Source organism: Vanacampus margaritifer, chromosome 7, assembly GCF_051991255.1.
Source record: "Vanacampus margaritifer isolate UIUO_Vmar chromosome 7, RoL_Vmar_1.0, whole genome shotgun sequence".
Classification (NCBI taxonomy): domain Eukaryota; kingdom Metazoa; phylum Chordata; class Actinopteri; order Syngnathiformes; family Syngnathidae; genus Vanacampus; species Vanacampus margaritifer.
The window spans coordinates 21797389-21811017 of record NC_135438.1 but is presented as its reverse complement, the minus strand read 5'-3'; the positions used below and the strand labels follow the sequence as shown (position 1 = coordinate 21811017).

At 39.6% G+C, this 13629-nt stretch overlaps 1 protein-coding gene across 1 annotated transcript; it reads right to left on the bottom strand.

Moving 5' to 3' along the window:
• Nucleotides 1-19: 19 nt before the first annotated feature.
• On the bottom strand, nt 20-12632 carry trim25 (tripartite motif containing 25). The gene is made up of 8 exons (XM_077570693.1): nt 11928-12632; nt 9853-9948; nt 8929-9162; nt 6802-6970; nt 4890-4979; nt 4657-4806; nt 4505-4561; nt 20-2546 (listed from the first exon to the last, which is right to left on the bottom strand). Exons 1-8 carry the CDS (start codon nt 12534-12536, stop codon nt 2014-2016), a joined length of 1938 nt encoding a protein of 645 aa, XP_077426819.1. The 5' UTR covers nt 12537-12632; the 3' UTR covers nt 20-2013.
• Nucleotides 12633-13629: the final 997 nt, after the last annotated feature.

The window sequence follows — 13629 nt, the reverse complement described above, 5'->3', positions numbered from 1 at the left end:
CAAAACAAAACACAAATAGTGATCATGAAACTGTTTTATTCAATAGAATTATAATCAACATATATAGCCCACATAGTGCAAAAGCATATAACGTCAAGTTTCGAAGGGGGAAAAACACAAGACATGATTATCTGACACCAATTATACAACAACTGACAGACTCATACACTTGGCAATAAAACAATTTCTGATCAGCTGAGAATCGCGGAGCAAACAAAACAAAATACAACGGAAGAGAATGATTTACATAGCTAGCATAACAAAGCAAACATTTTCAACACAGAAGGGTGTATGTATGCTATTTGACCACAGCCTACTTTGTAATGCAGCCACTCCCAACGGGAAAGCAAGCAGCAATCAGTCAGCACACCCTAGCACATATTGATCAGTCCTCAACTTCAGCAGACATGCATGGCAATTAACAGTTAGTCTTACAGAATGCTAGCATTGATTGGTGGGCAATAGGAGACATATTGGATGTGTATTTTTAAACATTCCCTTAAGCGCTTGTACAATTACCATGACAACAAATACAAGTTGGAGTCTGAGCAGCCTTTAAAAAACACCTGACTGAAAATGTCACCCAAATTTAGGCCATGTGACTGTAGCGGAACACACACAAGCCATCATAGCACTTCACAAGACTTCATTTGTCTTTTGCTTTGGCTTTTTAAAGTACCTTGAACTAAGTCTAAGCAACCTCACACACAAAGCTGTGATTGCTGTTATAGTTTTATAATTGTGAGTGAGAGATAATGCCAATCATTTGTCAAAGTTAATCAAGCGATTCAAGATAAATATAAAATAAAATCACTTCATTGTTGATTGTTGATATGTGCCCTGCAATTGGCTGACAAACCCCGCCTCCTGCTCAAAGTTAGCTGGGATAGGCTACAGCTCACTCTTGACCAGCAGTGACCCTAATGAGGAGAAGGAATATTCCTAATATAATTGATCTCAATTGGAATTTTGGCTTTGAAAATCTAACAAATCGGAAGTTGACAAATAGGGAATAGATCGACTTTGGCGGTTTCGCTCATGTGAATGCTCATATTTGGTTTTGCCAGTTAAAAAAACAACCAAAAAAAACATGGGCACATTCACAAAAACAATAGAAATGACTTAACATTTCTCACCACAGTTTAGGAGAAAACCTTTATTGACAAAGTTATGTGTTGTATGCATTGTAAAGGATAGGAAGAAGTGTCTGCAAGTGTTGCGATTTCTGAGTTTTCTCCCCTCTCATATTTATTTGATGAATCAGATGTATTACAATTTTTCCTATTTATAAAACAGTTGAGCATGGAATGTTCTTTTAACAATTACATGTTAAAATTCAATATCGTGTCTAATACAGGCCCTGATAAAGAAACGAGATCAGCTAGTTGCAAAAAACTCCATTGGAATGCAATTGACTATTATTGTACCATGACATAAAGGAATACTTGACTCATTGAGCCATGTTCAACAGTAAGAATATCATATTTTGTCTATAATTAAATTGATAACTTAATTATTATTCATGAACAATGAATACCTTTAAAAACAAATTTTGACACTTGCTGTCGACTGAAGATGACGTAAGCCGGACTAACGACCAATCAAAGCATCATTTGCTGAACAAATCCGGAAAACAGGTGAGCCTTGATTGGTCATTATCTATTCCCTTAGCACAGGTGATGTCATCTTCAGTTGACAGCAAGTGGATTTTTTTTTAAAGGTATTAATTGTACATACAAAATAATGAAGTTATCAAATACTACTGAAAATGGCTCAATGAGTCAAGTATTCCTTTAAGCCAGGGATAGGCAAGTTCGGTCCTAGAGAGCCGCAGTGCTGCATGTTTTCGGTGCCTCCTGCCTCCAACCCAGGCGTTTCAAATCATCAGCTCATAATTACGTTCTGCAGGAGCCTCTCAGCTGGAGGGAGACATCAAAAACATGCAGGACCGAACTTGCCTACCCCTGCTTTAAGTATTTTGGACTTTAGCGGATGTCAATGTGCTGCTCAGGCCTACTGTTTGCACAGTGAGATGGACGACTCAGAGGTGAAGATCCAGAAAGCTGGATACACCGCCTCAGAGAACGGAAACACAAAAGAGTGGAAGGGATAGGCTCTATCAGTCACATTGTAGAACGTAACCGAGCCCGAGTCACAATCCAACAACACGCCAACCCGCTTGGGGTTGGGATTCACCACCACAATCTCGCTGCTGTCATACCAAGCCGACAGCTTGCTGTTAAACCATTCCAAGCACCAAGACTGGGCGTTGCGGCCAAGTCGACTTCGGGGACCTTTGCGGTCAATGCTACCGTAAGCCAATCCGATGCCGGTCAAGTTGATGTTAGTTAAGCGAACTTCCCAGTAGTGGCACCCGCGGGTGAAACCCTGAGAGGCCAGCACCTGAGAACAGACGGAGAAGCATTCGGGGCAGTCGTTGCGCGTTGCGGGTTTGGCTTGGTCTGACACAGATGCCCTTGTCAAGCCCTCAGTTAGTACGATGCGTTTGTGCGCCGTCTTTGGATCAAAAGTGAGTGCAGTGCCATCTGTTAGCACACAAAAAGAAAGATAAAGTTATTAAAATCACCGTATTCCTCTGCCGCATCTCAAATCATCTACGCTGGCAGTGGGCGACTATCAGGAATAAATTGTACGTATCTTGTATCTTATCTCGTATGTGTACCGAGACGCACATATCGGCCTTGGTGACTTTTTTTTTTTTTTTCTTCCAGGAAAGCTCAGTATTGTTCATTCGATTTGACATCATCATTGCTCTCCTTTTTTTTTTTTTAATAAAATAATAATAATAATAATAATTTTTTTATACACACACACACATATATATGTGGGTGAGTATGTGTATATGCGTGTGTGTGTGTGTGCGTGCAACCAAACGCATCAGTTCACCCAAAGCCCATCAAAAAAAATCCCATACTAATAATATAATATAATAATAAATTGCCAAATGCAGAAACATCAATGTAAGTTATCACGGCCTTGGTGACTTCATGGAGACTTTATCTACATATCTGGAACAATCAGTGTTCTGGGTGTAACAAGCTATTGTGTTACTGTTCAGTGATTTCTGTTACAAAATACGGACAATCCGGAACAGTTGGCAGCTCTTTAAATAAGGCTAAAAGTTGTGATCCAGACGTCAATGAACTGCCGTGCTCTTGTCTCATATTCAACTTTCATTTCAAGCCCGAATGTTTTCATTCTGATCGTCAGCCAATCGTAGGGCATACATAGACAATTAAACATTCACAAACACAATCACACCTATGAACAATTTAGAGTGTTTCTCAACCTTTTTTGAGCCACGGCACACTTTTTCACTGACAAATTCTCTTTTTTTTCTTCTTTTTTTCCCTAAGAGCTCAGTACTGTATTGTTCATTCGGTAATTTTACCGATTTGACATCATTGCTCTCTTCAAACTGTCGAACTCCATGCTTGCATCATTCACATACAAATGTTACACAACTGCACACCATTTAATTTGTTTGGTACTTCCGACAGACCTCAACTCCAACGCCTCTGTCAGTGGGATTTGCCGAGACTGCATATTTCTTTCAACACTGTTCACGTGTTTATAGCAAATTAGAGAAATACAATTGTTGGGGCTATTCATTACACTAGGTCAGCATGTCGCTATGACTTACCAAACACCGTTTCTTTGATCGTTAGGTGCTTGCTTGTGGAGTCGCGATGTTAATGGTTCTTGGTGGAACACAATTGTCAACAAATCGCTGCTCATTAAGTCTTTAATATTTTGCTTAATGTCACTCTTGTCAAATGTGCAATTGAAGGCGTGAGACGTGGACTCTTTGCTAAAATGTTAGGAAGAGCGCTAAGGAAAGGAAGACACGTCCGTCACGTCGTGACACACTTCCTACGGCACCTCCAAAATAAAAGTCACTGCACAATTCAGCTGTCAAGACACTTTTATTGTGACAAGGTCCGACAACAACAGTGCCTTGAACTGTGTGCAAATGACATTTTCAGAGATAGTCCCCGCACAATGTCATGTCTCGTAAGCTTACTTCGAGCCTTGAAACTAATAAATGAATTGTAACGCAACGCATTTCACATACAATAACGGCGTTCTAAATATGAGGAGAATAATTAGTTAGATTAGTCAGTTTATGAAAAAAGAATGGCGTTAGTTTAACCTCCGTTATTCCCAACACTGGTTGTTGCCAAACAGGTGGAATTGGACAATTTCCTACGGCACAGCAGGCAGTATCTCATGGCACACTAGTGTGCCGGGCACAGTGATTGAGAAACACTGAATTAACATACCATGCATGTTTTTTGGAATATGTGAGAAAACCAGATTACCCAAACACACAAACTCCAGTCAGGAAGGCCGAAGCCCGGATTTGAACCCACAACCATGAGGCAGATGTGCTAACTAGTGAGCCACAGTGCCGCCAAATACAATAACAATGATAAGAAGAGGAATACGGAAGATAAGGAGCTACCCTCTCTCAATGACGTACATTTCAGAAGATTGTGTCTTTTGTCAGCGGTAAGGTTGTCAGGACGGTCCATCGTATCTAAAGCAAAAATGAGGCAGACATGGGAATACTGAAATAAATATAACATCCATTGACATGCGTTCACAGTCTGTATTCATGCAGACAAAATGTACCTATTTTCCCCTTAGGTTCAGAATGCATCGGAGGCAGGTTAGGTCTGGGTCTTGGTTTCCCAAGCTCCAGGAGGTTTTCCATAGAACGGGACAAATTTTTCAGACGCTCCATACTGTCTTTCTGCAGTGGACTGGGCTTATTGTGTTTTCCTGAGAAAACAAATTCTTCATAGAATGAGATCATCTGACGTTTGGGCTAATAAAGTTGATTAAGTATTGTAATATTTTCTCACTGTGTGATGTAAACTTGTTGGCTTTGATGTTGATTGGCTTGGCTTCCAGGGGAAGACTGGTGATGGGATGTCCTGTCTGGATTTTCTTCACTAAAAAAAACCACATAGTATTTATTTAATATAATATGTTGTTCTTGAACTGTATGTTGTCATTAATTAACAGACTTCAGCGGACTTTATTTTTATTTTTTTGTTTGTTGCGGTTCATATTCACACTGTGCTTTTTGCAAGTGCACTATATTGTGTAATCACGTCGACCCGCGTGACGATCTGTGCTCCCATTGGACAAAAATGACGAGGGACTGAACACATAACGAAACCAGGAAATAGAAGAAAACATGAAATTAAATTTCAACGTGCTGCATTACTTCCCTGCATATTTTTGCCGTTATTAAATGCAAGATATTTGCAAGCGTCAAGAGCAGCTCATTCAACGGCGGTTCCACGACGCTGTTTCTAATTTTGGAACAGCGTCGTAGATTGCGAGCAGTAACCCGAAGGAGCCCCGACCCACAACATGCTGACAGCAGGATTATGAAAGAATTTAATACAATACTACCGGGCAATATTACAGATAGTTTTTTCTACACTCGGAGAGGGGGGGGGGTATTTGGTTTAAAAAATACCCTGGTACATGTGTACAAAGCCTCAATTGAAAGCTGCCTGCGGCCATCAAGGCCCAGAGTTACAAAACGGAAATTACTTTGCGGCTCACTAGATGGCGCTCACGCCGCGGCCCGATGGTTAGGAATCACTGCTCTAAAGTGCTTTACCAAGCCTCATCAATGACAGAGCGTACAGTGTAAGGTTTTCCTTTTAAGTTCTTTAACCACCAGGATCCCTCGCCGTACACTGGCCAATGGCAGAACTGAGGGTGTTCTTTTGTCCCAATTTTAAATCCATCCACTTGCTTGAAACCAGATGCTAGCTAGCGCTAAGCTAACCTAGGTATTTTTGTATTTCGTGTCCTTTGCTAGAATCGCGTGAGAGGCCAACAGTGAGTAAACAAAACAGTTAATACACTGCCTCGCTGGGCTTCATTAACTGACTGCTTAACAGTTGAATTGAATGAGCATTTGAAAGCAACGACCTTTCACACACGACGTGCATTCCAGACATCCATAATGTTGTAGCCTGCACCAAGCCAACAACTTCTCCATGTTATGTCTGAAAAGAACCTGCGATTGAGTTCACTCGTCGCCTGATTTGACTTTGAGTTTTGACTACTCGCCAAAAAAACATCAAGCATGACCAGTAGAACGCTCATTTTTCCTGGCTCATGAAAAAGGGTTCGGCTTACTTTCTCATCATTGTCTACATCAGTGGTGTCAAAGTCCGGTTCTCCGGTCCGGCCTGAGTCCTGCATGTTTTAGAGGTTTCCCACGTTCAACATAGCTGATTCATATTTTAGTTCATCAGCAAGCTCTGCAGGAGCCTGATAATTATCCTGGTCATTGAATCAGGTGTGTTGGAGTAGAGAAACCTCGAAAACATGCAGGACTCAAGCCCTTGAGGACTGAATCTTGACACGTGGTCTACATGGAAGCCCAACACAATGAGAAGGCAGTACACTGCTCATCACCAAAAGAACACCGTACCTACAGTGAAGTATGGGAGTGGCAGCATTATGCTTTGGGGCTGTTTTTCTTCAGCTTGAACTGGGGAATTATGAATAGTTTAAAATAACAGTGTTGGCACCAAATCTTCAGGCATTATCTCAGTTTGTTTTTTTGCTTCTCCTTCCTCTCTCAATTTGAGAGGTTCAAGTAAAAGGCCACATTAATGTGGAAAAAGTTTTTAACTAATCTATCTTGGTCTCATTTTTCTATATCATAAGCACTTGGCATTTGAACAAGCTTTTAATGTCTACTGTATGCCTGGCAGAGTACAGCGCTCCCACTGAAAATGTTACCTCTTTCAGTTAATAGCGGTCTGGCCTCAACAGGCTGAGTGAGGATGTAACACAACTGTTTCTTCAGATTATCAGCAAACTCCTCAGTTGCTGTCAACTTTTTGGAGCTAAAGTTGATTCGAGGGGCGTACGGATCAAACGCTGCAGCTTTGGGCAGGTTAAGTGAAGCCTGTGAGGAGGGAAGCACAACTGTCAAATGAATACTGCTGATGGAAGAACTGATATTAAAATTGGATGTAAAATTGTTGAGTATGATTAATTTTAAAAAAAAAGGATAAAATCCAGAAAACACACCTTGTACATTTACATGCACATACTGTGTTACCAATAAAATAAAATAGCTCCAAGAGGTTGCAGAGCTTCCGGGGAGCTTGTTTGAATGCCGGTTGAGTAGAAGCACGTGTGGCCAAACTGTGGCATGGTTTTTACTTTCACGATTAGGATTGGCCACCTCTGTTTGTTTGTTATTGACATTTTTGTGCATTTGTCAAAGATGAACACAATAAGACATTATTTTCATTTTCAAATAAATATTTTTTATGCAAATCAGTTTTCCCGTTTGATATGATTTGCCTCTATTTTAGAACTGAAATACTCCACAGTTATCAAACATACGGCCCACGGGCCAGAATCGGCCGGTCAGGGGTTCCATTCTGGCTCCTGAGGACACAACATAACTTGCTGTTTTTTACTAAAATTAATTGTTGTTGCTAATTTTGTCCACTGGAAGGTGCAAAGATCACCACCTACATGACATTGTAAAATTACTCAGGATCTGATGCAATTTTTTTGCCCTAATTTTTGTTACAAAATTTCTGATTACTATTAATAAGTTAATATAAATGGTAATATTTTCAGAATGTACTTGTAATTATTAGAAGATTTTTGCTCCACGCCTCACTAATATTGGAAAACGACGCGTTGCCTGGCGGACCGTTGGGCTTGTATACATCACGGTGGCAGAGCGACTACGTCAGATTCAAGAAGTGACGTCGGTAGTCTCTTCTTGTCCAATGAGAGGACAAACAGCCAAATTGTGTTTATCCCAGTATTTAACCTAAAGATGGCGCCACACAGATGGTTTATGCCACAAATTCAAGCGTTCAACCAACATGCACTAAAATGTCAAAATAATGCCCAGGACACGTAGACAAAATTAGTAGAAAGTAGGCGTGTGAATTGCCTAGTATCTGGCAATTCCATTTGTATAACGATTCATAGGTCACGATTCGATTTGATACTGATTAATCCCGATACGAATCTATAAATTGATTATTGCGATTTTTTTTTTAACTAAAATTTAGAAAATACAAATCAGTAAACTTGTTCATGTACGCTGTAAGATTTGTATGAAAATGTATTTATTTATCTGAAAATTCAGGCTTATAACTGAGCCACTGCCATTTAACAAGTAGAATCTCGTTTATAGATTATTAGGGGAAAGAACGTTGATTTATGATTGAGCACCCCTTTAAAAATATGAACTTGTGAGCGCAATTAGGAATTTTATGGCATTTATGGACATCAACATCAGTCATTTGTTCGTATGTGCACCCATCTGCGAATGTTTGCAAGTCTGAACTTGCCAATTAGAGGACTACCTGTACTGCAAATGTAAAGAGTAATTTATTTTTTTAATTATATAATGTGGGTGTGTAATTTCAACTTTCAAACAATTAGTAACAGTTAGACAAGCCAAGTAAGCTAGATGAGTCATTCTGAAAACATTGCTGCATTATGTAACTGCATCATCAACTGCTCCTTTGCTACTACCCGCCTTTGAAACACACCCACAACCAAGATTCATGACTCTTAAGATTGAAAAATCTCACTTATGATTCTTGTTGATTTTCTGCTGAGCCTTCACAGTTGTTAGAAGGGCCACTATTGGGCTTTACCTAACCTTTACTTTACAGTAAATGGATTATAGTAATAGCATATTAGTGTATCTCAAAATTGACAGGTCAACAACAACAAAGCTGGTGTTTTGCCTGACGAATGAAAAACTTGGACTTATTTTCCAAGTCAAAATGTTATAGTTGCAAGACTTTCAGTTTTAAGTACGAAGCAAGAAGTCGAAAATCATCAGTGTGCTTAATAAGAGAACAGGAAAAAAACATTACTTACCTGAAGAAAGGCCAATGTTTGTGACTGACCAAGCAGACTCTGGATGCCCACTTTAGCCTTGTTCATGTTATCAATATTTTCAGAAAACCTTTTCATGAGAACCCTGAGCTTTGTCTGAGTAGACTCCAGCTCTTGGTCCACCACGCTCATGGCGGCGCGTTCCTCAGTGGCCAGCATGTCTCGGATCCGTTCATAATCATGAGCCATAGCCAACTTCTTGGTTTTGGCGCTGCCCTAAAATATGAACACAAAATGATCCACAGCCAGTATTATGTACAAGTATGTCACCATTTATTTATAATGTCTCATTAGTAGTACGCCTGGCAGCTGAACAAACACTAACAGGGGCGTAACACTGACGTACGTTGCCAGTGTTTGTCCTCTTTCAACCCAAAAGCTCGAAAACAAACAAACATGACGCAGTCAGTCATACATGTTCAAATGACATACAGATAAAATTCGATTAATTAAAATCAAAAAAGTAAACACAAACATGAATCTATTGACGATAGCCATTGTGGCCAGAATGCTCACAATGGCAGAGCTGTCTCCCCAAATTCCCAAACAGGCCAAATGAGGCTCGCACTGGCACGGAAATCAAGATGCAACAGTTTTTACAGTTGAGCTCAGCTACACCATCTCTGAAGACAGAGCACATGCTTTATTGTTAAGTCAAAAGCCATAGAGATGATCTCCAAACCTGACGGATCTCATGACTGCAGTTTGGCCTGTCATGTGATTTCACTTATGTAGACAAACAGTATCGCAACAAAATAGTAGATTTTTTTGTGACTTTACACTTTTTATCATATGTTGGAAACCAGTAAAATTGGTCAGTGATGTTTCTGGTTTCGTAGGAATTGTGTTGTATTATGGTTTGGAATTTTGAAATTACCCCCACATACCATAAAAGTGTGTTGTTACCTTCAGGGTAAGCTGCATTTCTCTCATTTGAGATATGACGATCTCGTTCTGTTTAATCTTGTTGTCCAAAAAACCCAATTTCTGTCTTATGTTGGACTGCAAAGACAATAAAACAGATGCATTTAAATAATCTTGTTTAGTAGGTCACAACAACAACATTAAAAAATGTACATTTCATTTGACTTCTGACTGTCACAGCCTGTCTTGGTGTGGATTTGGACAAAAAAAACATCAACACCCATACTCTAAAAAATGATTCAGGGGTTAGTAAGTAAGCTTAAAATCAAGGAGTTTCAATGTATTAAAAAATGAGTTTGTTCCATGAACACATTATAATCAATTGATAACCAGATGGTTTAAATTAAAACAAAGAAAGCAGTCTTAACTCAAAAATATATTGTTCCTGACCAGACATGTTTACCTTGACTTAACATGGAAGTGTATTAAGTGAGGACAACATAAAAATCCCAGAACAATTCTTTAAAAGCTGAGTAAAAGACGGACGTGCCAGGACAGCAGGACAAACACTTTTTGTTTTTGATAAAGTTGATAAACATGAGGACGAGTGGGATCAATACAAATGGAATGTAAAAAAAATATGAGAATGAGAGGTGAACTTAACCATAATTAATAGAAGATTGGTGTGTGATAGCAGATGATATACAATCATTAGATGTTTATTTAAATTTCTGAGGACAACTGGACTGTATATGAGAATTTTCAATTTGCGACCACCTTGATAGCGGATTTGAGCTTAGATGATTTGTAAGTGAAGACATGCTCCTGTAGGAGTGGGCAAACTGTCCTCGAGGGCCGGAATCCTGCAGGTTTTGGATGTTTCCCTTCTCCAACACAGCTGATAAATGATCAGCTCATCAGCAAGCTCTGCATAAGCCTGATAACGATCCTGTTGATTGGAATCAGCTTGTGTTGGAAGAGGGAAACCCCCAAAACCCGCAGGACTGTCTGTTGTGGGTAGCAATGAGCACATGGGCAAAAGAATAAACGTAAACAAAACATAATTGTGAAATCTTACCCCAAAAAACAACAACCAATTTTTGTGCACACTATAAAACACTCCAGCGAAAGTTGATGCTGCCATGCCAAGTGGCACTATGCAAATAGTAAGATTACGTTTTTTATTGTATATGTTAAAATTATTCTTCTCACAGTAGTAGCAGGCTTGTTTTAATACACCCCTTTTATTCATTCAATGTTTGTTGAAGTTTTTATTTAGCACCATAAGGTTTAAAATCAGTTGGTTAATTATCTGGACAGACAGTATTGTTTCTATAGGATAGTGGTGTCCAAACTCTGTCCTCGAGGGCCGGAGTCCTGCAGGTTTTGGATTTATCTCTTCTCCAACATACCTGAAGCTTATATCAGCGAGCTCTGCATAAGCCTGATAACGATCCTGTTCATTGGAACAGGTGCGTTGGAGCAGGGAAACATCCAAAACCTGCAGGACTCTGACCCTCTGGGACCGAGTTTGGACACCATTGTAATAAAGTAATCTTGTGGCATTTACACAATGATGGCTGAGTTGAAATAACTTAAAAAGATGCATGCAAATTGTTACCTCAAGTTTTAAGTTGAGGCAACAATTCAGTTTTTAGAGTGTAGTTGACGTCACATTTTTGTTTGGACCACAAAACCATCCATCATTTATTATTTTTACGCTGATGAGCCAATCCCAGCTGACTTTGGGCGAGATGTACAGTGTACTGTTCACGTTTTGTTATTGATTGGCTCGTATAAGGCGTTATGAGTTAAATTTTAATAAGTCGTGTTACTCGTGTATCAAGCAACGCCATAAATTTGATCCTCATACAGGCATATTATATATAAATAATGACACACGTTATAAAAAGGCTCATAATCTTCCAGTCTAAATTGCATGCATTACTTTGTTAAACAAAAAGGTGCCCTTTTGATAGTTAAAAAAAAAGTATGACACTAATTGTTCAAAAGTTATAAAACATTACTCAAGTGATGTTATTCACATCTCTGGACAGTTTATTTTTTCTTCACGGAACGTTCACATTATGGTATTCTTCATTTTAGTTACAACATACCTCTTGCTTGGTCCTCTGCTGCTCGGGTGCGATAAAGTCGCAGGTTTTATGCACTTGCTGGAGACAGAGGGTGCATATGAGACGCTCGTGCTGGGTGCAGAAAAGCTCCATGAGCTTGTGGTGGTCCGGGCAGATGCGCTCCAGCACGTCGCCGACAGGCTCGGTCAGCTGGTGTACGCGAAACACCGGGTTGTCGCGGTGCGGCCGCAAGTGCTCGGAGCAATAGGAGGCCATGCAAGTGAGGCACGTCTTGACGGCTTCCGCCATCATACACGTATCACAGCGTATAGCTGCACCCGTGGGCGCTGCGCTCTCCGCCATTTCGGACACGGACACGGACACGTCTGCCTCGCTATTCGACCGCACTTTAAAAGTCTCAACCACGGCGCTGAGAACCGTGTTTTTCTTCAGTTCCGGCTTGGTGGTGTAGTGGGTCCGACATTGCGGACAGGTGTAGGTTTCTTTCCAAGTGGTGAGAAGGCACTCCTGGCAGAAGTTGTGGCCGCAAGGGATGGTCACCGGACAGTCAAAAGTACTCAGGCAGATACTGCAGGTCAGCTCGTCACCAAGGCTGAGCAGAGAGAACTCACAGCCGTCCATTTCCGCCATGTCGGCGTGTCAATGGAGCTGAAGAGACAAACGAAACTTAACTCCACTTTTCAGGAAACTGGTTGAGATTCTATGACAATGTCACATGACTGTCAGTGTGACCTACCAAACTCCGCTAAAAGGACAAAAGGGGCGTGGTCGTAGCGTAATCAAGTTGTGATTACGGAGATCATGTTCGTGGGGATTTTTTTTTTTGTCTCATTTAATTAATATTGACTCATACCAACCATAGTGAAATGTAATTAATTATATTGCTTGTAAATGTTGCCTCATTATAACTCAGTAGATCTGGTACTTGGTGTTTTGTTTGTTTTTTATTACAGTAAAAGACGCATATTTTCAAAACTGCACAATTCGAGAGCGTGAAGAGGAGCCGCATTAAAATCTTCGATTCCGGAAGTTAAAAAAATGTTTAAATAGAAATTTCTAAATTAATAATTCCATGGCCTGCGTCCTTTTGTAACTGTTTACAAGTGCTCCCGTTTATAATAAACATCAGCATACACACATGTCAATCATATTTTATTTATGAAAATACTTTTTTTTTTTACTAGCACAGACTTTTGTAAATAATACATGTTCTGTATCTGATTTATTTAGACTTTTATTGATGAAAGATAAGTGTGAGTGATTGTTTCACACTTCTCCACTTCAATGACATAGGTTGCTTTTGTCATGTTTGGGTTCTGTTTTTTTATGGAGGTAAATATGGTGCAAAACTCACTTGTAAAAAAAAATGTCTAAATTTGTATCTGTAAAAGTCGTGATTTGTACCTGTAAAAAAAATGTGTACTTGTAAAAAAAAAATTGTATCTGTAATAAAAATTTGTACCTGTAAAAAAAAAAATTGTATCTGTAATAAAAATTTGTACCTGTGTAAAAAAAATGTGTATCTGTAAAAACTAATTTGTACCTGTAAAAGTCATGATTTGTACCTGTACAAAAAAATGTTTGTACCTGTACTGAAAGTGTAAATTTGTATCTGTAAAAGTTGTGATTTGTACTTGTAGAAATGACAACTTGTAGTCAAAGAAGTCGACAAGTGTTTTTTCTGCTGCTTTCTAGTGACGTGAGTTTAGCACCAAATGTACCG

Coding starts and splice junctions, on each gene's coding strand:
- trim25 (XM_077570693.1), bottom strand. CDS start 12,536: ATGGCGGAAATGGACGGCTGTGAGTTCTCTCTGCTCAGCCTTGGTGAC. Junction 6,971..8,928: donor AAACATTGGCCTTTCTTCAG/GTAAGTAATGTT, acceptor CCCTCCTCACAG/GCTTCACTTAACCTGCCCAA. Junction 2,547..4,504: donor AAGACACAATCTTCTGAAAT/GTACGTCATTGA, acceptor GTGTGCTAACAG/ATGGCACTGCACTCACTTTT.